Source organism: Panthera leo, chromosome B3 (genome assembly GCF_018350215.1).
Source record: "Panthera leo isolate Ple1 chromosome B3, P.leo_Ple1_pat1.1, whole genome shotgun sequence".
NCBI lineage: Eukaryota > Metazoa > Chordata > Mammalia > Carnivora > Felidae > Panthera > Panthera leo.
In genome coordinates this window covers 60,764,187-60,787,522 of record NC_056684.1, presented here as the reverse complement: position 1 = coordinate 60,787,522, position 23,336 = coordinate 60,764,187, and the positions used below count along the sequence as shown (strand labels likewise).

The following is a 23,336-nucleotide window of genomic DNA, read 5'->3' as shown; positions in this document are numbered from 1 at the left end:
TTCAGCCCAAAAAAGATCTTACCAGATAAGGAATAGCCAGACTCTTAAAATTCTCCACCAAGAAGGCAAGCACTCGGTCTCGTGGCAGGGACTCTACCTCTGGGAGATCTTCGGTAAATATCTGTGAGAACAAACCTGAGTTCCAGTGGTGGAACGATCTGTCTGCATTGCCACCAAACACACACACACACCCAGGTGGAGGGGTCAAGTGGACTTCTGAAGGCAGAAGGGTGTGCAAGATGGCACCTGTAGCTAGTGCGACAGCCTAGGTCGCAGGTCCCCCAGTGTCTGTGCAAGGCTCTCTGTGCTACATTACACTGCTGTCTCATATTTCCCAGTCTACTCCTCTGAACACCAGAGAAATTGCATGAATCCCCCCCTCCCCCTTCATCTGCCACTGCCCTAACTAGAATCAGGACCAAGCATGGTACTAGATAAACCCAAGACACCCCCGTGACCTACCTTCAGGCCATCCTCTGGGAAGTCTCGCAGCACCCACACTGAGTAGGAAAAAATCAAATGCAGGTTTTCTGTGCCTGGAGGGGAAAGTCAGCAGGTGAAGCCCACCTGCCCATAGGACCGGGAAGGCAGGTGCACAGGTTGCCCCAGAATTTACTTTCCAGGGATAGTTCTGTCCAAGCACCAGTCACCTAGGGCTGCTTGGCCCTACTGGGCTGTCACAGTTCCACCACAGGAGGGCTTTTACCCCAAAGTAAAAACAAAGCTGGGCGAACACAAGAGAGAGAGGGCACTGACCAGCCAGAATCAGAAATGGAGGGAGACTGGGTCCATTGGAACACAATCCTTTCCCACTTCCCTTTCAAAGCTGGACTTACCCAAATGTTGCAGATACTGCACGGTCCTCTCATGGCCTTTCAGAGGGGAGTTTGCTTTCTTGGACTGGTCCACCAGCACCTGCAGAGCTGGCCATGAAGCCCAAAAACAAGGTCATAAGCCTCTTCCAGAAGGTGCGTCCCCATGGGAGAGTTATCACACATCAGTAGGCTTCCCCGATCTACATGTAAGAGACCCTCCCAGATGAGAGGAACCCTCGTCCAGCCACCTTTCTCATGGAGCCCCTTCTTCTCATACAGGATTATCAGTTCGCTGTACTTGTGCGCCTTCTTCAGCACATGCTCGCTCTCTTCGATGTGGCAGTGATTGTTCTCCAGGCGCAGCAGAGGGGCCACCAGGGCCACGTTCGTCTGCAGATGAAGCAGGACTTCAGCAGAAAGTCCTGCTTCATGGAGGAGCCCCCGCCTCACCTAGCCCAGGCCTGCCTCAGGCTGAAAGGCCAGGGTGTTAACACAAGCAAGGGAAGGCAAACCACCCCTTTTCAGGACTACAGGTAGTGGCTTTTACGGCATCATGCTCGTTCACACAACAGATGTTAATGTTCTGGAGGGGAGTGGGGGAAAGAAGGTGATGCATTCAGGAAACACTGCCCCCATCCACCCTGTAGCACTAACCCCAATCTTACCAGAGACCAGCCCACTGCAAATTCTGGGGCAATATCTTGCCTTATCCTCTTAATTCCAAGAAGCTCACAGGTGTCATGAAAAGACCAGGTGGTTCCCATCATCAAACATTTCACTTTTACTAGTGGCAAGTACCCCAAAGTAGCATTTTCCCAGTTTCAGCAGACTGGGAATTGTTGGTACCCGAATGCCTGGAGGACTCACATGCAGGTAGCACTTGAGCAAGGTGGTGTCGATGATTTGCAACAGCTTCTTCTTGGATTTAATGGTGGGAGTGCCTTCCATAAGCGGGGAGGTGCTAGACTGGTGATCAGAGTCATTCAGCTTCTTTACCAGTTGGCTTCGTTTCTGCGAAGGCCCAAAACTGTAGGGTCAAGGCCAGGACTAAATCATCCTTATCACCTGAGCTACCAGGTAATTCCAAAGACCTCCAAAACAGTTCACATACCCACCTTGATCTCACATTAGGACATAATTTTTATTAGGGATCAAAACAGATGAATGCCAAATTGCCACAGATACAGTAACAATTACTGATTGGGTAGTTACTGCACACCAGGCACTATGCCAAGAACTTTATGTTATCCTATTTTAAATCTAAAACAAATGCAAGTATTATTCTCCCCATTTACAAGTGAAGAACCCAAGGCATGGATGTTACATCTCTCACAAGCAGCAGAGGCGAGTTTCAAATTAGGGTCTAATCCCAAAGCCCATGTTCTTCTTCTTCTTCTTCTTGTTTGAATCAACTTTATTGAGGTAGAAGTAACATACAATAAAATGTGTCCTTTAAAAGTATGAGATCCATTCTGACGGACACACACGTGCATGTAACCACGACTCCAATCAAGGAACAGAACATTTCTATCAACCCGGAAAGTTCCCTTGCGTTCTTCTGAAAGGATCCCACCCCTTACACCACTGATCTGATTTCTATCATGAGAGATTAGTTTTTCCTATTCTAGAACTTCATATAAACAGAATCATCTGGTTTGTACTATCTTGTGTCTGGCAGTGCCCACAGTCTTATCTGCTCCATCATCTCTCTGGCATAGTAACAGTGTCAGTTAACTTCACACATTCCAAATCTCAGTAGAGAAGTCCAGGGAAAAGTGTGTGCTTGGAGTCTTAATGCAAGACAGTGGCAACAGAGAGCCTTCTTTATCACCACGGGCTTAGGAGACGGTCCACCCTAGGAATGTTTCTCACTTGGCACAGCCGCATGAGCTCTGCAGAGTGCAGACAGAGGCATGTCTGTATGTTCTTTGCAGGCCACCAGCCACAGCTGGATAGCCCTGGAGCCCAAGGTCAAGGAAATGCCAAGGCCATGCATGCCTGATCAGACCCAAAGGACATTTACTAACCCAGAAGCAGGTGGCTTACAATTGCCTAGCAGTAATTCTCAGGGCCTGGACAGGGGATGCCTTACAGAGGTCTTCAGAATATATAAGGGGAAAACATTTGCTAAGTTCTCTGACTCTGGGTGAGTGCCCAGGAAATTAATAGTAACCCTTTGTGAGAGAAGTTCAGGGTGAAAAGTCTTTAATGGAAACATTAGTTTCAGTGTTTACTTGAAAATTTCACTTACCAATCCATAACAGTAAACTGAAAAATAAACTTAAATCTAAATACTCCCTCTAAAAAAAATCATGTTATAGAAGAATACTTATTGATAGGAAAGAACTTTCTCAGTATACAGCCAGATTTTTAAAAAGTAAGCTAAATTTTAAAAAGTAAGCTATAAAACAACTTTAGTTTGATATCCACTAGCAATGATAATCCAATAAGTAAATTTTTTAAAAACTGAATTCACAAATACATATAGGAGCATACCTCAGAGACACTGTGGATTTGGTTCCAGACAGACCACTTCAATAAAGTGAACATCTCAATAAAGCAAGTCAAATGAATTTATTTCACACTGCATACAATGGTATGGTAGTATTATGTCTAACAAAATAATGTACATATCTTAACTTAAACATACTTTATTGCTAAAAAATGCCAACTATCATCTGAGCCTTCAGTGAGTTGTAATCTTTTTGCTGGTGGAGGGTCCTGCCTCGACGATGATGACTCAGGGTGGGGGTGGCTGTGGAAATTTCTTAAAATAAGACAATAATGAAATCTGCCACATCAACTGACTCTTCCTTTCAAGAACAATTTCTTGGGGGGCACCTGGGTAGCTCAGTAGGTTAAGCAACTGACTTCGGCTCAGGTCATGATCTCATGGTTTGTGAGTTCGAGCCCCGCGTTGGGCTCTGTGCTGACAGCTCGGAGCCTGGAGCCTGGAGCCTGCTTTGGATTCTGTGTCTCCTTCTCTCTCTACCCCTCCCCTGCTCACACTCCGTCTCTCTCTTTCTCTCTCTCAAAAATAAATAAAGACTTTAAAAGAAAAAAAGGAATGGTTCCTTGGGGTGCCTTGGGTTGCTTAGTCGGTTAAGCATCTGACTTTGACTCAGGTCTTGATCTCGCGGTTCATGAGTTCAAGCCCTGCATCGGGCTCTGTGCTGACAGCCTAGAACCTGGAGCCTGCTTCGGATTCTGTGTCTCCCTCTCTCTCTGCTCCCCTCCCGCTCATGCTCTGTCTCTGTCTCTCAAAAATAAACATTAAAAAAAAAAAATTAAAAAGACCAATGATCACAGATCATAATTATAAATAATAATGAAAAAGTTTGAAATACTGTGAGAATTACCAAAATGTGACACAGAGACACGAAGTGAGTAAATGCTTTTGGAAAAATGGTGCCGACAGACTTGCTCAATGCTGGGTTGGCACAAACCTTTAATTTGTTTAAAAAAAAAAAAAAAAGCATCTGTGAAGCACAATAAAGAAGGCTAGTGTGGCTCTAAAGATCTAGAAGGACAACAATATAATGATTACTTTTCTCTGGGTGGGAGAGTTATCAGTGATTTGCACTCTTGCTTTATATTTTCCTGGGGAAAGCACATATTTTTCCACAAGTACGTATGCTCCAAAAAAGTGTTTCAAAAAAATTATTATTTCCTATCAACTAAAATTTATTCTTTTTAGTTCCTTTAACACCTTAGCGTAAATTTATCAGAAATCAAGTAAATTTCCTGGTATTAAGATTTGGCAACAAATAGCTCAATGGTATTAATGAACAGGGAGATGAAGGAGAATGAAATGTGTGAGCCCACCGTGATTGCTACAGGATTCATTTACAGAATATGCCTGTGGTTTAGAGAAGGCCCTCACTTCCATGTCATAGAAAAGCAGGTTCTAGAAGTCCCAGGCAAACTCTTCCACACACCTCTGTACTATACCTACCTGTGTCAGGTAGTCAATCAGAGCTAAGTGTGCCTTCTCCAATTCAGCCCCCGAGAGCACAGGCAGTGGGTTAGGGTACTGCAGCTGTTTCCTGTAGTCTGTGGGCAGCAGGTCCGGGTACAGGCCCATCACATGGGTAGGATCTAAACGGAAGGTAAACGTGATTGCCCAGGAAGAATCATGTAGCAACTTAAGGAGCCAATAAAATGAGACTATTATTATGGCAAAATAAGTTCCAGACTGATTTTTTTTGAGGATTTTTTTTTTTAATCTTTTAAGTAATCTCTACACCCAACATGGAGCTTGAACTCACAACTCTGAGATCAAGAGTCACATGCTCCACCAACTGGAGCCACGCAGGCTCCCCCAAGATGGGCTTTTTAAAAAAAGGAATGACTCCAAGTTCATAACGACTCAATGAGCTATATACACTTACATAATTCGAGCACTATTTATATTTCACCAAACCATCACAAAAATGGCTTGACTCTACATTCCATTCATGGACACATACACATACGCAGAATTCGAACTGAAAATTTATGAGCTCTCTGAAAATGGAGAAAAACTTTTCCAGGAAAAACTGATAAGGCAATTAAAGTTGAAAAGATCAATGACCTTATCTGTCAAAAAAGGAATATTACTAAAACAAATGGCCAAACGATAGGCTAGGGCATATATTTGCAGCATATATGGCAAGAGATTATTAAGTTGATTATATAAAACAAATCCACACAAATTGGTAAAAAAAAAAAAAAAAAAAAAGAATAAATTTCATTTGATGAACAGGCAAAAGACATGAACATCTGACAAGAAAATAATGTAAGTGGGAAAGCATTCTGTTACATTAAGAATCAAAACAGTACAGGGAGTCTTGGGGGGTTCAGCTGGTTAAATTTCTGACTTTGGCTCAGGTCATGATCTCATGGCTCGTAGGTTCAAGGCCCACTGAGCTGTCAGCACAGAGCCTGGAGCCTGCTTCGGATTGTGTCTCCCTCTCGCTCTGCCCCTCCCTGCTCATGCTCTGTCTCTCTCTCTCAAAAATAAAAAAAACAGTAAAAAAATTTAATAAAAGAAAACAGTACACACTAAAAACATGTACACATTTTTATATCCATTTAATTAGTAAAAAAAAAAATTTATATGATACTACCCAGTGCTTGAAATATTATGAAACTGAATCCTTTTTACACTGTCAAGGCAAAAAATACTGCTACCTCAATAAGGAAAAAAGCACCTGGACCCACTAATCCCAGTTCTAGGAGTTCACTCTAACAAAATAGTCTACAAATGGGAGGGGGAAAACACATCTGAATGAACAGGTAATGTTATCATCATTATTTGCAACGATGCAATTCTGGAAACAATGTGGAATTTCTTCAGCAGCAGAAATAAGAACGTATTTTTCATTCGACTAAGAGATTATAATGCAATCATCACAAATTATAATTATGAAGGGCACACAGCAACATGAAAAAACGCTCTAACAATTTTACGTGACAAAAGCTATAAAAGTGTACACCTTTATGATTATAATTACATTAAGATGTGGACATGTGGAAAAAGTTTGGATGAGAAGGAGACAAAATGAGAGTCAAGGCTAGATCTGGAGTAAGCTTCGTTTCCTTTAACACCGTAATAATGTTTTGTACTAGCATTACTTTATTTTCATTAAAAAAAAAAATTTTTTTTTAAGTTGGAGGAACATGAGAAGGCCATGTCCTTTCTGTAAGGAGGCGAGCACCACGCAAACAGACCAGAAGAGAAACGCTACACAGCCCTGAACCCTCCAGGACCCACATCATCCCCAAGGAACCTGTGTCTGGCCACAAAATTTCTGCCCAGCCAGGAAGACGGTGTTCCTCAAAATCAGAGAATCATGATAATGTGAGGAAGACACTCGTGAGAAGCAGCACCTGAATGGCCGAATGGGACAGTTGACAGTTGTACGTGGAGGCCACACAGAAACACAGTCTAAGGAAAGAAGACGGCTGTTGGGGAGCTGGAAGGAAGGGTGGCCCACAATGTGAGCCTCCATCAGCCTCCTGCACCACAGTGTGTGTCTACAAACAGGGCTCTGATGGTGTCATTGTACTTAAAACCGTGTGCCCAAAGCCAATCACCCAAAGCCTCCAATATGATGTCTGAACTCCCTTGCAGCATTCAAGGTCCTCTGAAATTTGGCCCCAGCTTCTCCTTCTAGTGTGATCTATCCAGCGCCACAAACATCCCACTGAGCTGTGGTTCACAGATCCTCAGACACAACTGTGTCCTCCCGCCACCTGCCTTCCTTTACACTCTCCTTTCCCCTGTATCTTCCAGGGCCCAGGTCACCTCCTCTCTCCCCTCCTCTTGAGACCTCCTGACTCAGTTCTCCACAAGCCTGAAGACCTATTTCACGCTTATTCCAATGTTTTACTGAGCAGTTTTACATGCAACCTCTTTATGGACACACAACATGTCTTATTTATCCGTGAAGCCCAGGACTGAAGGCAGAGCTGGTGCTGACCAGGCTTATCTGATCTGCCTTTGGGCTGAGTCCAGGATTATGCCACACATCAAATCCCTAGTAATACAGACAAATAATTAACAATGGGATTATATTTCTTATACAGAACAAATGATACAGATCAACTCTGCTCTGGCCACATGGATCTGGCTGCTCCCTGAACATTTCAACCTCACTGCCTTTCCACTAGCCATTCCCTCTGCCTGCAGTGCACCTCCCCAGACGTGTGCCTGCTTCAATAGCCTCCTTCAGTCCCTAACTTCTCAGAGATGCCTTCCCTGATCATTTAATCTCAAATTTCAAGGCTAATTCTTATCTTCAGTACTCCTTACCCCCCTTCTCCTGTTTTATTTTTCTTAGGACTTACCACTTCCCAACATATTATAATTTTGCTTGTTTATTTCGTTGTCTGCCCTGTCTCCATCAGAATATAAGCACACAACACGGTATCCAGAATTGTCTTCAGTGCACGGTAGAAGCTTGATAAAATTTTTGTTGACTGAATAATGAATATACTATGTGAACCAATTCAACAGGCTCAATTTCAAGATCTAGATATGGGCTTCAAGAAATACAAAAATTATCTTACTCATATCATACTCAACCACTCAAGACTCCAAAACCCCAGGGCCTCAATGCAGTGTGTTTTCTTATCAAGCCATCATGCAAATACCGGCAGCACTTAACTTTCTATTTTGCATTAGAGCTTTTTATGTACAAGTTGTGGATTACCACAAGGAAATACTGCTAAAATATTGGTTCTTAAACATCTTTAGGATCTAAAACATCTTAAAGAATTTGATAAAAGGTCCTGATCCTCTCTCTAGAAAAACCCACACATGAAAAAATTTTTGTATCAAGTCTAGGGTGGTTTATAGATTTGATAAAGCCCACTCACAGGTCCCATGTCCCCAGTGGCAGGAGACACAGCTTCTTTCTGACTCATAAAAGCTAGAAATAGGACACCCTTGTAAGAAGCCTATCCGTGGAACACAGGAAAGAAAAGGGCAGGAAAGCAAACCTGGGCCCAGTCCATCCTATACTAGAGGGATGAAAGGACACTGGGCCCGGTAGTATTATATTCCAGCCATCTGAGACTGTTTTCTGCAGCCTGGCCTCGCTCTGGCTCAGAACATGCCTCCACAAAACTTCCTTTTGCTCCCATTCTGTGCTCTTGAAGCATTCTTCTGACTTGGCATCCCAGGTACACTCTTTTCTGCTACAACCTGAGTTTCTTTCATGTGAATTAGTTCATGCACAGTTGGTAAGTGGGAGAATGAGATCATTGTGAAGCAAAAATTGTGTCCATTCGTATGCAAAATTTCCCCAACTTGTTAATGTTTTCAAGTGACCAGGCAAGCTTCCTCATAATTAAAGAGAAAGCCTAATTATACTGGGAGACCTAAAGAAAGGAACTTAAAAGTGACCTTTTTTAGCCCAGGGAGTGGCTGGTTAGTAGCTTCAAAACCGCTACACTTTCTATTAAGTTAAACCACCTGCAAAAGCTGAGAGTCAGAATGAAGCAAAGATGTTCTCCCCATATTAATTATTTGAGGGCTTCATAAAGAAGTCTATATCCAGGATGAGACGCTTTATTTTGATGAAACTAGTTTCTATTAGAAGCAAATATTCTCAAAGATTTGTATCTCAAAGGAAAAAGCACAGCCCCAGGATTCAAGATTGCCAAGCACTGTCATGCTGGGTACCAACACCAGTGGGAATTTAGTTTTAGTAGGACCGTTATTGTTTTAATTAGTGTTCCACTTACAAAGTTGCCTATGTCTTGAGTGGTCTGCCCCAGTCCCATTTTTCCCACAAGCCCTGTTATGTCCCATTAAGGATTTATTTATTTTAAACTTTGAGAGAGAGAGAGAGAGAGAGAGAGAGAGAGAGAGAGAGAGAGACAGAGAACAAGCGAGCAGGAGAGGGGCAGAGAGAGAATCCTGTGCTGTTAGAGCACAGGCCAACACGGGGCTCAATCTCATGAACTGTAAGATCATGACTTGAGCCAAAATCAAGAGTCAGATGCTTGACCGACTGAGCCACCCAGGCGCCCCTACAGGAGTTATTTATTATAGAATATAAGGTTTTGCAGAACCCCATTCAAAGCATCATAACAAAATGCCTGTACCTCAATACACATAAAAAAGAGCGCCCTGGGTGCCCTGTATGAATATTCTAGCCACTGGAAAGAGATCTGGCCTCTCTACTGTAAATAAATAAAGGGATATTCTGTTAATATACTGGTCTCATGTGATTTTCGTCAGGGTCAGACTATACTGGTAGTCCGATGATCTCTGGATATACTAAGAACATCCACTTCTGGACCTGAGGACCAGACCTTAGTCTGAGGTCAATGGAGATGATGCCCACTAGACAACATCACCACCAGCACACCTCCTGCCACTGGTAAGGGTCCACTTGGGCCTTAGTTCCCTACAAGACTGCTCTTTGAAAGCAGAATTTGTCTGGTTATAGTTGCTTGGAGCCCAGTGTAGTGCACTGTATGTATTTGTGGAATGAATAAATTAAAAGATACTAACTTCATTAAGACTGACTTTAAAGCTTTAGGATTGGGGTTCAATTATCATTGGTACATAGAAAAAGTACCAAGTTACTATGGTATTTATAGCTTATTATTCCAGGGTTTTCCCAAAGAGCTGGTAGTACACTGAAGATAAATGTCCCAAATGAGTTCATTCGGAGGAAGGATGGTACAAATTTATTGATTCAGGTTGCCCAGCTTCCACCCCCCTTCTTAAATAGGTGAGCTCCTTCTTCCATACCACATGTGGTCTTGGAGAATAGTTCTAGGCACCTACGTTTGCCTTCAGAAGCAAAGGGTAGCCACAACCTCTTTCCCCACCCCTAGTAAAGTCAGAAGATGTGAGACTCTGACCCAATCCTGGTCAATTGGATACCCGTGATCTTGAGAAAGTGACTCAAGGATGACAAGCAGTTATGGTACACACCAACAAAGATCACAGCCTACATGGTTCTTTTATGTAATGTTGATACTCCTCCAGCAAGAGGTAGGGTCTGTGTTCCCCTGCCTTGAACACATAAGAATATGGCAGAAGTGACTATGATAAAAGGCACTGAGGCTTCCACTGAGGTCTCTTGGATTGCTCACACCAGGAAAAGCCAGTCACTAGGAATGAGGACACTCAGAGGGACCCACTTGGATAAGTACTGAGGCTTCCAGCTCACAACCAGCACCAACTTGTCAGCTATGAGAATGAGCCACTCTGGAAGTGGATCCTCTAGCCTAGTCAGGACTCCAGATGAAGATAGCCGAGCCAACATACAACTACAATCACACGAGAGATCCCAAGCAACAACTGCCTAGCTGATTCCTTCCCAAATTCCTAACCATAACACATACCGGGAGAGATAACAGATGATTTGTTATTTTACGCCACTAAGCTTTGCGGTGATTTGTTACATGGTATTAGATAGCTAATACAAGCTGGTGAGGGGCAATTTTCATTGAGGATGTGGTAACAGGCAGTAGCAACAGCTCAGGAAGTAACTGTGCCAGTGGAGGACTGCTCAGCCTGTCCTGGTTCCAAAGGGATTGCTGTCCAGCTTCCTGCTTCTTGTTGGGAGGTTCTCTGGAGCTCCCTTGGTTCCTATCATTCCCAAGCCTGGTCTCCATTAATTTTGTGTCTACCTACCATTCTCTTAATATTCCAAGAAACCACGCTTCATTTACCCAGATACTGCTTTAATTAACCAGAACTGGTCTCCATTGCTCACAACCAAGAACCTTAACTGATACAGGGAGTTATCTTTAGCTCATTATTGGCCAATGATGAGGGAAGGAGAAAAAAAGGCAAAACAAAAGAAGAAAGGATAAATATTATATAGAGTCAAACCAAGTATATATAAACGGACCTAAATTAAGCAAAAATAGAATGTACAGAAACAAAACAATTTAATACTAACAACAAGCTAACTTTATTTGGCATTTATCCCGTACCATGCACTGTTCTAAGCACTTTACATAATCTTCACAATGCTTTGAGATAAGTATTATTATTCACCCTGCTTTGCAGAGGAGAAAACTGGAACACAGAGAGGTCCGCTAACTTTGCCTGAGGTCAGCAGTCAGACTCCAGCGTCCCTGCCCCTCACAACCATGTTCTAATGTCTAGAGAGTTTGTAGGTCTCTGAGAACAGGAAGGGCTTTGCAGCACTGCCTTGTGTGACTCTCAAAAGTAACCTACTGTTTAATCCTACTAAGCTCAGGTCAGGGACTTTTGCCTAGAACGGCATTCAATAAATACTAGATGACTGAATACACACTTGTTCACTTGAATTACTTTCTGTTTTCTTTCTCTAATGGCAAGGGTAAACCACTGTGGGCAACTGGAAGTCTGTGTTTATGGGTGAGACCAGATGCACAAGATGAGGGCTGTAAATATATAACCTGTGGTCACCCACCAGATCCTGTGAGGCATGAGGATCAATTGACATGAGCACTGGTCTCAGATGTCTAGTATCACTTCTTCTGTGATACTATGAAGTCCTTCCCTCCATGAAGTCCTTATCCCAGGGCCATACCCACTTGTTACCTGTGCCAAGCTTAGCAAAGACCTGCATGGACTCATCAAAACGCTTCTGGCAGAAGAGGTTGAAGGCATACAAGTTCTTAATGTGATGGATCTGTTGCTGCTTTTCACTGTCGGAATCATCTTTCATTTCCTAGTAAGACAGCAGAATAGGTAAGAGTTCACTCACTCACCAAATATTTATTCAGTATATACTAGGTACTAGACACACCCTATGAGGTCCACATACCAAAGTGTACAAGACAGCCACATGGCATCTGCCCTCATAGACTGCCCTGATATTCTAACCAAAAGACTGAGAAGAAATTATGTAATTAAAATATAACTGGGTTTCCACAAAATATGTGTGACCTGTATTCCTGAAAATTGTCAAGGTCATGAAAAATAAGGAAAGATTAAGAAACTGTCACAGATCAGAGGTCACTAAAGACATACAACAGCTAAATACAACGTGATTTCTGGACTTGAAACTGGAACAGAAAAAGGGCGTTACGTTAATGGAAAAACTGGTGAAATCTGAGTCAAGTCTAGACTTTAGTTTAAAAACACAAAAAAATCAAAACCAAAACAAAACAGGGTGAGTGATGACAGAAGCACATGGGAGGGGTATCTAGTCTAGTCTGAGCAGTGGGTCTGAGAAGGACACCAAGAGGAATGTGGACTAAGACATAGGCTGAGCTGGAGTTAACCAGGGGAGTCTGGGCAGCTGACAGATGGAAGGGAAGAAGAGTGTGTTTTCCCAGAAAAGAGGACAGCACGTGTGCAAGGCCCTAATGTGACAGAGGGAACCCAGGCATGCTCAAGGATCAAAGGACATTTAACGTAGCTGGCACAGTAGGGACAGGTGCTGTTCACAGTAAGCTATTTATTATTTTTGTTTCTCCCTTATAACCCTTCATTCCCCTTATATTCTTTTAAACCCATCTTTAGGTTTAATTTCTTCCTTCAAACTGTCTTTCCATTTTTCCCTTCTTTTCCTTTCCTTGTGCCATCTATTGCCTTGTCTAGACCACCATCACCATGCGGCCACACCTGGTCTAAGCCCTCTTGGGTGCTTTACAGGCTTTCAAAACCTGGCACAGCCTCCTTATCTGGATTATTCCCAGACATTCAAGCATCACCCTCTGCTCCAGTCAGGATGGGCTCCAAACGGTTTCCACACTTGTTTTCACTTCTTCAACTTCCTCAGGCTCTTAGCATTCTCTGTTTCCTCACCTGATTCTGATCTATTCAGAAAGGGTCCAACCTGGGGATGCCGTGTCCAGCCAACAGGGAACTGCCCCTTGGCTAAAATTTTGCTCCATGTTTTGTCAATGGTAAAAACTTTAGTATGTTAATTGTCCTCTGAAAGTTTCATGTAGTTCTTTAATTTCTTTACAGAAAAAATAGGTTCCTCAAGAGCGAAGATGGTATTAACCAACCTTCTTTCATCACAGCACAGGATACCTACTAAGCACAAGTCTAGAAAAGAGAAGGAAAAATGGAAACCCACTTCTACCTTCTCCACTGAAGATTAAACACACAACCTGCAGCAGGAAGATCACTGAAAAGACCCAAGATCTTCCTGTGGAGAAAAATAAGATACTAAAAAAGCTATGCGCTGCATCATACCCTTTAAAGTTCAAAAACTAAATACATATTCTAGCACACAGATATATGTAAATGATTAAACAAGAAGCAACTTCTTAAAATTTAATTACAGGGGCGCCTGGCTGGCTCAGTCAGTTAAGCGTCTGACTCTTGGTTTCGGCTCAGGTCATGATCTCACAGTTCGTGAGTTCAAGCCCCACATCCGGTTCCACGCTAATAGTGCTGAGCCTGCTTTGCAATCTCTCTTTCTCTTTCTCTCTGCTTCTCCCTGCTCATGCTCTCTATCTCTCTAAATAAATAAATAAACTTAAAAGGAATTTTTAAATTTAATTCCAGTACAGGGATGCCTGGGTGGCTCAGTCGGCTGAACATCCGACTCTTGATTTCAGCTCAGGTCATGATCTTAGGGTTGTGGGATTGAGCCTCACATTGGGCTCTGCAATGAGTGTGGAGCCTGCTTGGGATTCTTTCTTTCTCTTTCTCTCTCTCTCTCTCTCTCTTTCCCTTTGCCACTCTACCCACTTGCACTCTCTAAAAATAAAAAAAATAATAATAAAAAAACATTTAAAATTTACTTCCAGTACAATTAACGTAGTATTATATTAGTTTCAGGTGTACAATATGGTGAGTTGACAATTCTATGCAATACTCAGTGCTCATCACGATATGTGTACTTTTTTTAAAAAATGTTTATTTATTAGAGAGTACATAGATGCGCACATACGTATGGGAGGGACAGAGAGAATCTCAAGCAGTCTCTGTGCTCACACAGGGCTCAATCTCATGAACTGTGAGATCATGACGTGAGCCAAAATCAAGAGTCTGATGCTTAACCAACTGAGCCACCCAGGCACCCCATGATACGTGTACTCTTAATCCCTTTCACTTATTTTCCCTCATCTACCCACCCTTCTGATAACTACCAGTTTGTTCTCTATAGTTAAGAATCTGTTTTTGTGGTTTGTCTCTTTTTTTCTTTGGTCTTTTGCTTCTTAAATTGCACATATAAGTGGAATCATATGGTATTTGTCTTTCTCTGACTTATTTCACTTAGCATTATACTCTCTAGATCCCTCCATGTTGTTGCAAATGGCAAGATTTCATTCTTTTTATGCCTGAAAAATATTCTACTGTGTATATATACCATATCTTCTTCATCCACTCATCTATCAATGGACACTTACATTGCTTCCCTATCTTGGCTACTGTAAATAATGCAATAAACACAGGGGTCCATATATCTTTTAGAATCAGTGTTTTTGTGTTCTTTGAGTAAATTCCAGTAGTTGAATTACTGAATCATATAATAGTTCTATTTTTAATTTTTTGAGGAAACTTCATACTGTTTTCCACAGTAGCTATACCAATTTGCATTCCCACAACAGTGCATGAAGGCTCCAGTTTTTCTCCACATCCTCACCAACACTTGTTGTTTCTTATGTTGTTGATTTTAGCCATTCTGACAGGTATGATGTATCATCTCATTGTGGTTTTAATTTGCATTTCCCTGATGAGGAGTGATGTTGAGCATCTTTTCAAATGTCTGCTGGCCATCTGTATGGCTTCTCTGGAGAATGTCTGTTCATGCTTTCTGCCCATTTTTAAATTGGATTATTTTTTGGGTGTTGAGTTATATCAGTTCTTTATATATTTTGGATACTAATCCTTTATCAGGTATGTCATTTGCAAGTATCTTCTTTCATTTAGTAGGTTGTCTTTTAGTTTTGTTGACTGTTTCCTTTACTGTGCAGAAGCTTTTTATTTTGATGTAGTCCCAATAGTTTGTTTTTGCTTGTTTCCCTTGCCTAAGGAGACATATCTAGAAAAATGTTGCTATGATCGATTTCAGAGAAATTACTGCCTGTGTTCTTCTAGGATTTTTACGATTTCAGGTCTCACATTTAGGTCTTTAATCCATTTTGACCTTATTTTTTGTGTATAGTGTAAGAAAGAGGTCCAGTTTCAATCTTTTGCATGCTGTTGCCTAGTTTTTCCACCACCATTTTTTGAAGAGATTGTTTTTTACCCATTGTATATTCTTGCCTCTTTTGTTGACGAGTAATTGACCATATAATCATGGGTTTATTTCTGGGCTCTCTATTCTGTTCCATTTATCTATGTGTCTGTTTTTTGTGTATTATAGTGCTTTTGTTAATACAGCTTTGTAGCATATCTTGAAATCTAGGATTGTGATACCTCCAGTTTCATTTCTTCCTCTTTTTCAAAATTGCTTTGGCTATTTAGGGTCTTTTGTGGTTCCATACAAATTTTAGAATTGTTTGTTCTAGTTCTGTGGAAAATGCTATTGGTATTTTTATAGAGGTTGCATTAAGTCTATAGATTACTTTGGATAGAATGGACATTTTAACATTTGTTCTTCCAGTCAATGAGGATGGAATATCTTTCCATTTGTTTGTGTCATTGTCAATTTCTTTCATCAGTGTTTTGCAGTTTTCAGAGTACAGATCTTTGACCTCCTTGGTTAAGTTTATTCCTAGGTATTTTATTATTTTTGGTGCAATTGTAAATGGAATTGTTTTCTTAATTTCTCTTTCCTCTATTTCATTATCAGTGTGTAGAAATGTAACAGATTTCTGTAGATTGATTTTGCATCCTGAAACTTTACTGAATTCATTTATCAATTCAAGCAGTTTCTTGGTGGAATCTTTTGGGTTTTCTATATACAGTATCATGTCATCTGTAAACAGTGATACTTTTACTTCTTCCATACTGATTTGGACACCTTTATTTCTTTTTGTTGTCTGACTTCTATGGCTAGGACTTCCAGTACTATGTTGAACAAAGCAGTGAGAGTGGACAACCTCACCTTGTTCCTGACCTTAGGGAAAAGGCTCTCAGTTTTTTTCCCCATTAAGGATGATATTAGCTGTGGGTTCTTCATATATGATATTGAGGTACAGTCCCTCTAAACCTATTCTGTTGAGAGTTTTTTATGAATGGATACTGTACTTTGGCAAATGCTTTTTCTGTGTCTACTCAAATGATCATATGGTTCTTTATCCTTTCTCTTGATGTGACTTAACACATTGATTAATTTGCAAATATTCAACCACCCTTGCAACCCAGGAAGAAATCCCACTTGATTGTGGTGAATGATTTTTAAAGTACTGCTGGATTCAGTTAGCTGATATTTTATTGAGAATTTTTACATCTGTGTTCATCAGGGATATTGGCCTGTAGTTCTCTCTCCCTCTCTCTCTCTTTTTTTCTTTGTAGTGTCTTTATCTGGTTGTGGTATCAGGGTAATGGCCTCATAGAATGGATTTGGAAGGTTTCCCTCCTTTCCTGTTTTTTTCAAATAGTTTGAGAAGAATATGTATTAACTCTTCTCTAAATGTTTGGTAGAATTCACCTGTGAAGCCATCTGGTCCTAGACTTTTGTTTTTTGGGAGGTTTTTTGTTTGTTTGTTTGTTTGTTTTTTAATTTTAGAGAGAGAGTGTGCAAGCAAGTAAGGGAGAGGGGCAGAGTGGGAGAAAGAGGGAGAGAAAAAGGAAATCCTAAGCAGGCTCCACACTCAGCATGGAGCCTGGGGCATGGCTAATCCCACAACCCCGGGATCATGACCTGAGCCGAAATCAAGTGTTGGACACGCAACCAACTGAGCCACTCAGGCACCCCGGGAAGTTTTTTGATTACTAATTCAATTTCACTGCTGACAATCAGTCTGTTCAAATTTTCTATTTCTTCTTGATTCAGTCTTGGGAGGTTATAGGTTTCTAGGAATTTATCCATTTCTGTTATTTGTCCAATTTGTTGGCATATAATTTTTCATAATTTTCTTATAATCCTTCGCATTTCTGTGTTGTCAATTGTTAATTCTCCTCTTCCTTATTTCATTTATTGGAGTCCTCTCTTTGGCTAATGGTTTATCAATTTTGATGATCTTTTCAAAGAACCAACTCCTAGTTTCACTGATTTGTTTTATTGTTTTTTAGTTTCTATTTCATTTATTTCTGCTCTAATCTTTATTATTTCCTTCCTACTACTGGTTTGAGATTTTGTTTGTTCTTTTTCTAGCTCCTTTATGTGTAAAGTTAGATTGTTTATTTGAGATTTTTCAACAAGAAACACATTTTTAACGGGCGTGATAAATACAAATTTAGGGTAATGGCTATGTCTTGAGGGAAGGTAGAGAGATGGGATGGGGAGGAACATATAGGTTATATAAGTTATTTTTCTTGGGTAAGATGGTGGATTCATGGGTATTTTTTTTTTTTAATTTTTTTTTTTTACATTTTATTTATTTTTGAGAAACAGAGTGAGACAAAGCGTGAGCGGGGGAGGGGCAGAGAGAGAAGGAGACAGAATCTGAAGCAGGCTCCAGGCTCTGAGCAAGCAGTCAGCACAGAGCCTGATGCGGGGCTTGAACCCACAAACTGTGAGATCATGACCTGAGCCGAAGTCGGCGCTCAACCGACTGAGCCACCCAGGCGCCCCATGGGTATTATTTTAAAAATGAAAATAAAATAATGGAGGGCAATGCATAGGTGGCAAAAAAAAAAAAAAAATTAGTAAGATGTTAAATTAAATGCCCTAAGAAAGAAACAATCTTTATGGGATATTAAACATGTCTAACTATTAAGACTGGATTTTTGTTTTAAATCCAGAACATGTATATCCAAGATGAGTGTTACTTTTCAAAAGTATCTACCACATGTGACTACAAACATAAATTCCAAAACATGCAACCACTGCTTTCCTTTCAGAAAGAACTGACAAGATACTCTAAAAAGTAAGCTTTTAAAATACTACCTTCATAAAAATCTCTTTTACTAAATTAATTTAATGAGTAGGATCGGAATAATCTTTGGTTGTTTCCTAAACTCAAATCCACTCTCTACAGACAATAATCACCACTGGGGATGTTTAAAAGAGTAAGACAAATCTCAGAGATCAGTCTCCAAAAGTCGGCAATGAGAGAAACACCAAAATAAGAGCATGGTTACTACTTGGCTATGAACCTCGGCTATGAACAATATCCCATGGAAACATTCAAGGACAGTGGCAGCCATAAAGAGTGCAGCCTTCTCAAATGCAGCAACATGAGGTGGTTTCAGAATACCTGAAGAAGGCCTGCCTATCCAAACACAGGGGAACTACTGTTGAAAGGGATTTTGAGTGGCCCTCCAGTTGTTGCATTTAACCAGACTGCGGTCTTACATTTATAATTGCTACTTTAATACCTGCACTGTCTTTAATTTTTCAAGGCTGTAACGTATCTATTAAATTATTTTATTGTCTTATTAATTCTAGGAGATATTTGGCATTCTTCTCCATTTTACAGATAAGCAAACTGAAAGTGTGAAATTATTTAGAGTTTATGGCAGCATCAGATCCCAAATCCAAGTCTCCTAACTTTCAGCTCTGTGCTTATTCTACCAGTCTAAACCAAATATAAACATCTAAAACAAAAAAACCTGCTTTGAACAACGAGAAAGGCAGACTCAGATCCATATCTCAGAAACAATACTTACTGCAAGCTGTAGAGCCAGTTCAAACTGCTTGTCCTGGAGAAGCTGTTGGATTTGGGTTGCCATGGGGACAGGAATGAGTCTCCAAACAAAATGATTGCTGGCCACATAGATAATATTTGATCTGGGGGCAGGAATAAGAGTATCAGCAAAAGGGCACAGGCTTTATGATGACATAGGTGATTTTAAAGCTTTGCAATATGGCAGCTACAGTAAAAAAAGAAATTCCTTACCCTCCCGAAGTAATGAAGCGGGGCCTTTGCAATTCAATACTCTGGACCAGAAGCCTCGGTTCGAATGTTCGGATCTCCACATATCGAGGCAAAACTGCAATGATGTAGGGAGGCTGGTGCTCTAAACAAGAAAGACACCTTGAATTGCAGATCTGATCTATGAACTGCTTCAGTTTCCCATTTCTAAGCTGCACTTAAACAGGATCTCCCAATAGTCCACTAGTCAAATACCAAGTCAGGATCCTACATTGTGATATCCAAAGGGAAAAAATGTTTTGTCCAAGTGATGCTAAGAGAAATCTCTTGCACAAGAAGGATGCATCCAGCTTCGCTGACAGTGACCTGATCCCACTCCTACCATCTCCTCCAAATGACTGGGTGAAAGCTTCACCTGCTCCCTTTCTCACCAGTCACAAAATTAAGCCAGAGAAAGGTCAGTAGCAGCTGCCCCTAACAATGCATCAGAGGGAGAATAAGGTTACATGACCTCTTCTTTCATTCTCTTAGGAAGGGCAGGAGGAAGGTAACTTCTTTTTTCCCTAAAATGAGGCTAACGAAAGAATTCCCCATTTCTGGCCAAAGTTATTTCTGCTTAAGATTTTCACAGGGAAAAGATGTACACTCCACTTAATGCGTAATGGTTACAGAGAAGGCAGCTGGATGGCATTCTCAGGGTAGCAGTTTTCTACCACTGATGTATCTAGAAAGTAGAGGAGTGGTTGCCAAGGGCTGAGGGAGAGAGAAATGGGTTGTTACTTAATAGATATGGAGTTTTAGTTTCGCAAGATGAAAATATTCTGAAATCTGTTGCATGACCATACGAATATATGTAATGACTGAACTGTATGCTTAAAAATGGTTAAGGTGATAGATTTTATGTTATTTTTTATCACAAAACTGAAAATTTTTTAAATGTAAAAAAATAGTAAGAAATGAACCACTAGATGGCATCATTATCAAAAAGAAATGTAACCTCAAAGAATGTATTTGTAGTTTCTTAGTCTGGCTAACTTCCTATGAATTTATTTTCCTCATTTATTTTCTGATAAAAAGTTTTTCATATTATGTTTGCAATTTACACTCTAAATACAGTAAAAAATTTACAGCCAGAAGGGACCTGGCCTAAGTAATACTTCTATCACTTTGAACACCATCACTGTTATTAGGCTGGTATTTTTCATCTTACGAAAAAAAATAAAGTAAAATAAATGTGGTTTTGTGTTGGATTTTTTACTTTTCTTTTTTTGCTGGCCTCCTTTTTAAAAGCTAGTACAATTCCCTTTGGTGTTAATTTGTATAAATTTGAAAATTTCTCTCCTTTAATCTGGTCTAATTTAATGAAAAAGGTAATCTATAATAGAAGCACTCTTATCATTGCCCAGTCTCCTCAACTCTTTGACGATAGAGATGGTCTATATCTGTTTGTATCTTCAAAACTTGGCAGAGTGCCTGGTATACCGCAGATATATAACAAATTGCCAACAATGACAGTGATTCACCTATTCAGCAAGCATTTCCTAAAAGGCTATATGATGTCTCAGGCCCTACTCAAAGTGGATCAAGACATGAGTCCAGGGTTCACAGGGCTCCTACACGAGCACAGAAGACAGCTCAACTGTATCCAGTGAGACAGTGTCGGTACCATGACAGGAAAAGCTGAAAGAGCTTTGGAAGCAACAAGGGGAAGTGACTAATTCTGCCTGTGCATCAGAGAAGACTTCACAGGGGGAAGTGCCACTGAATAGGGCCTTGTCATGTGAGCTGGACAGGGCCAGGCAGAGAAGAAATCAAGAGACAACAGCACGTGTGATGATCACTCAGTGAGGGGGGTTCCACGATGACTGGAGCCTGAGTGAAGTGGTAAAGTTGAGAGCAGAAATATAAATGAAGTTTAAAATGCACACCATCTAAAGAGTTTAGTCTTCTTCTGTCCGGTGGTGATTCTCCCACCCTATCTAGAAAGAATGCCCTCTCCCCACCTCAGTATGTTAAGGCACAGAACTGTTTCTGAGAAACACTGCCAAAGGCAAAGGGCGCTAACAAAGGAACTCATACTAGGGAATCAGAAACATCCTTCAAGCGTATTACACACATCTTCATCAGTTCTCCCACAGCTCCTCTTCTGAAGGGAAAACAAGGGCCGCCTAGAATACCACACGAAGCTTCTCGCGCAGCTCTGAGCCCCTCAAACTTGTTAATATACATAATCTCGGGCCTTATAAAATATTGTCCTTTTGATTTACCTTCCTTCTGAACTGTTCATCTCTAACCACCACCAAAATACCCTAGAACCTGATGCTTTTATCCAAACATTTACCATTTAGGAATCCACTGCTCTGTGAGACCTTTGCACGGGCCTCTAACCGGCACTATCCTTATTCCTCCATAATTTGAGCCACCTGTTTTAGCCAGGGCAGTCTCCCTGCCTGGTCCAGTCCAATCGTACCTATGTAATGAAACTTCTTCCTGACAAGTTGAACAATGAACTTCCCCTTTCTCAACTACTGAATCTCAGCTCATCCAATTTAACCGCTCCAATAGTGCCTTATTTTATCTCTTTATCCAAGATGGAATCTTTACCTCCCCAGCTAGAGTCTTTAAAGATGGCATGTCTGTACGCCCCCCTCCACAGTGGTAACTATTTTTAAAATGCTCACTGTCCTGACTGAACATGAATTGCTGCAAGGGTGGTCACATACTTCCAGGCAATGCCACTGCTGAGAGCCTGAGGCAGGTGTAGGAGCAGAAACCCTTAACATGGAGGGCAGAGACTGACATCTAAATGCAATGTGCACCTCCAAGCTACAAAAGCAGAAGCAATAACCACCACATCAAAAACACTTCAATATTGAGTTGCATGTATTACAGGAATAAATAAGGAATTACCACTAATTTCCAAATGTAATCTATCTGGCAGAGGACACAATAAAACCATTAAAAAGAAGGTATAACAAAAAGGACTAAGAAGTAAAAATATACAGCAGTAGACAATCACTTCCTAAAACACACAACTCTGCTCATTTCTTTCCCCCGCAGGGGCAAAACCCAGCTTCCTACAAAAACCAGAATATCCCATTTTTAATGATCTTACAAACTTGTCTACTTATAGGAAGGGGAACTGAGAGTAAATGACACTGTAACCACAGTATGCTGAAGCTATGAAAGGGATTCCATTCTGTGAGGATGGCGCACAACCCCAGCCCACGGTGGGAAACAGCAGCTATGGTGGTCTCACCCATGGCCACTGGTATGTCTGTCCAGTTCAAGGCACACTTCTGTGTGCATATCCCCTCCTCATTGAGCACCACGGTGAGATCATCCTGACCCACAGCCACTTTTCCATCTGCCAGAGGTGCAACTAACGGCTCCAGCTGTTTTCCTGTTGGAAAGAGCTCTTTGATGGACCCCTTTCCATCCACCTATAGGAAGACACAAATTGAATCAACCAGCATTCTCTCAATAGAGGCATGAACATGGCCTGAAAAACCCAAATATAACTCCAAGCCTACAGAAGCCAATAATATTCCTTGCTTGGCATAAGGAAATATTATAGAGTTTGTTATGACAAATTTTGTCATCACAATGACAGAACCAGTTCTCTTTTTCTCTAACACAGAGGCACAAGCATCTGGCCTGGCAACTAACAATGTCAAGTGCTGGCGAGGATGCAGAGTGACTGGGACTCTCACTCGCTGCTGGTGAGAATGCAAAATGGTACAGCCATTCTGTTTGTTGGCTTCTTATAAAGTTAAATAGACACTTACCATACAACCCAGTAATCCCATTCCTTAGGTATTTGCTCAAGAGAAGTAAAAACTTATGTTTACATGAAAACCTGTACGCAAATGTTTATACCAGCCTTATTCATAGTGGCGAAAAATTGGAAACAACGTTGTCCTTCAACTGATGAATGAATAAACAAACTATAGTACATCCATACCATGGAATACTACTCAGCCATGAGGAATAAAATGACACGCACAACAATACAGATGGATGTCAAATGCATAATGCCGAGTGAAAGAAGCCATATTCAAAAGGCTACATACGGTAGGATTCCATTTATATGACATTCTGGAAAAGGCAAAACTATAAGAGATGAAGAACAGGTCAGTGATTACTAGAGGCTGGGGCATAGAAGGAGGGGTTGACTTCAGAGGGGCAGCA

General features: G+C 41.0%; 1 protein-coding gene across 4 annotated transcripts in view; it reads right to left on the bottom strand.

Annotated features, from left to right (window-relative positions):
• Window positions 1-23,336, bottom strand: part of VPS39 (VPS39 subunit of HOPS complex) — a 46,704-nt gene that overhangs the window by 6,915 nt on the left and 16,453 nt on the right. For all 4 annotated transcript variants that reach the window (XM_042942292.1, XM_042942290.1, XM_042942293.1 and 1 more), the window contains 10 exons: window positions 22,405-22,588; window positions 19,170-19,290; window positions 18,940-19,060; window positions 11,857-11,986; window positions 4,771-4,913; window positions 1,683-1,826; window positions 1,064-1,205; window positions 837-923; window positions 463-536; window positions 23-121 (listed from right to left, as the gene is read on the bottom strand). In XM_042942292.1, the coding sequence (XP_042798226.1) occupies window positions 23-121; window positions 463-536; window positions 837-923; window positions 1,064-1,205; window positions 1,683-1,826; window positions 4,771-4,913; window positions 11,857-11,986; window positions 18,940-19,060; window positions 19,170-19,290; window positions 22,405-22,588 (1,245 nt within the window). The remainder of the gene's footprint in view (window positions 1-22; window positions 122-462; window positions 537-836; window positions 924-1,063; window positions 1,206-1,682; window positions 1,827-4,770; window positions 4,914-11,856; window positions 11,987-18,939; window positions 19,061-19,169; window positions 19,291-22,404; window positions 22,589-23,336) is intronic.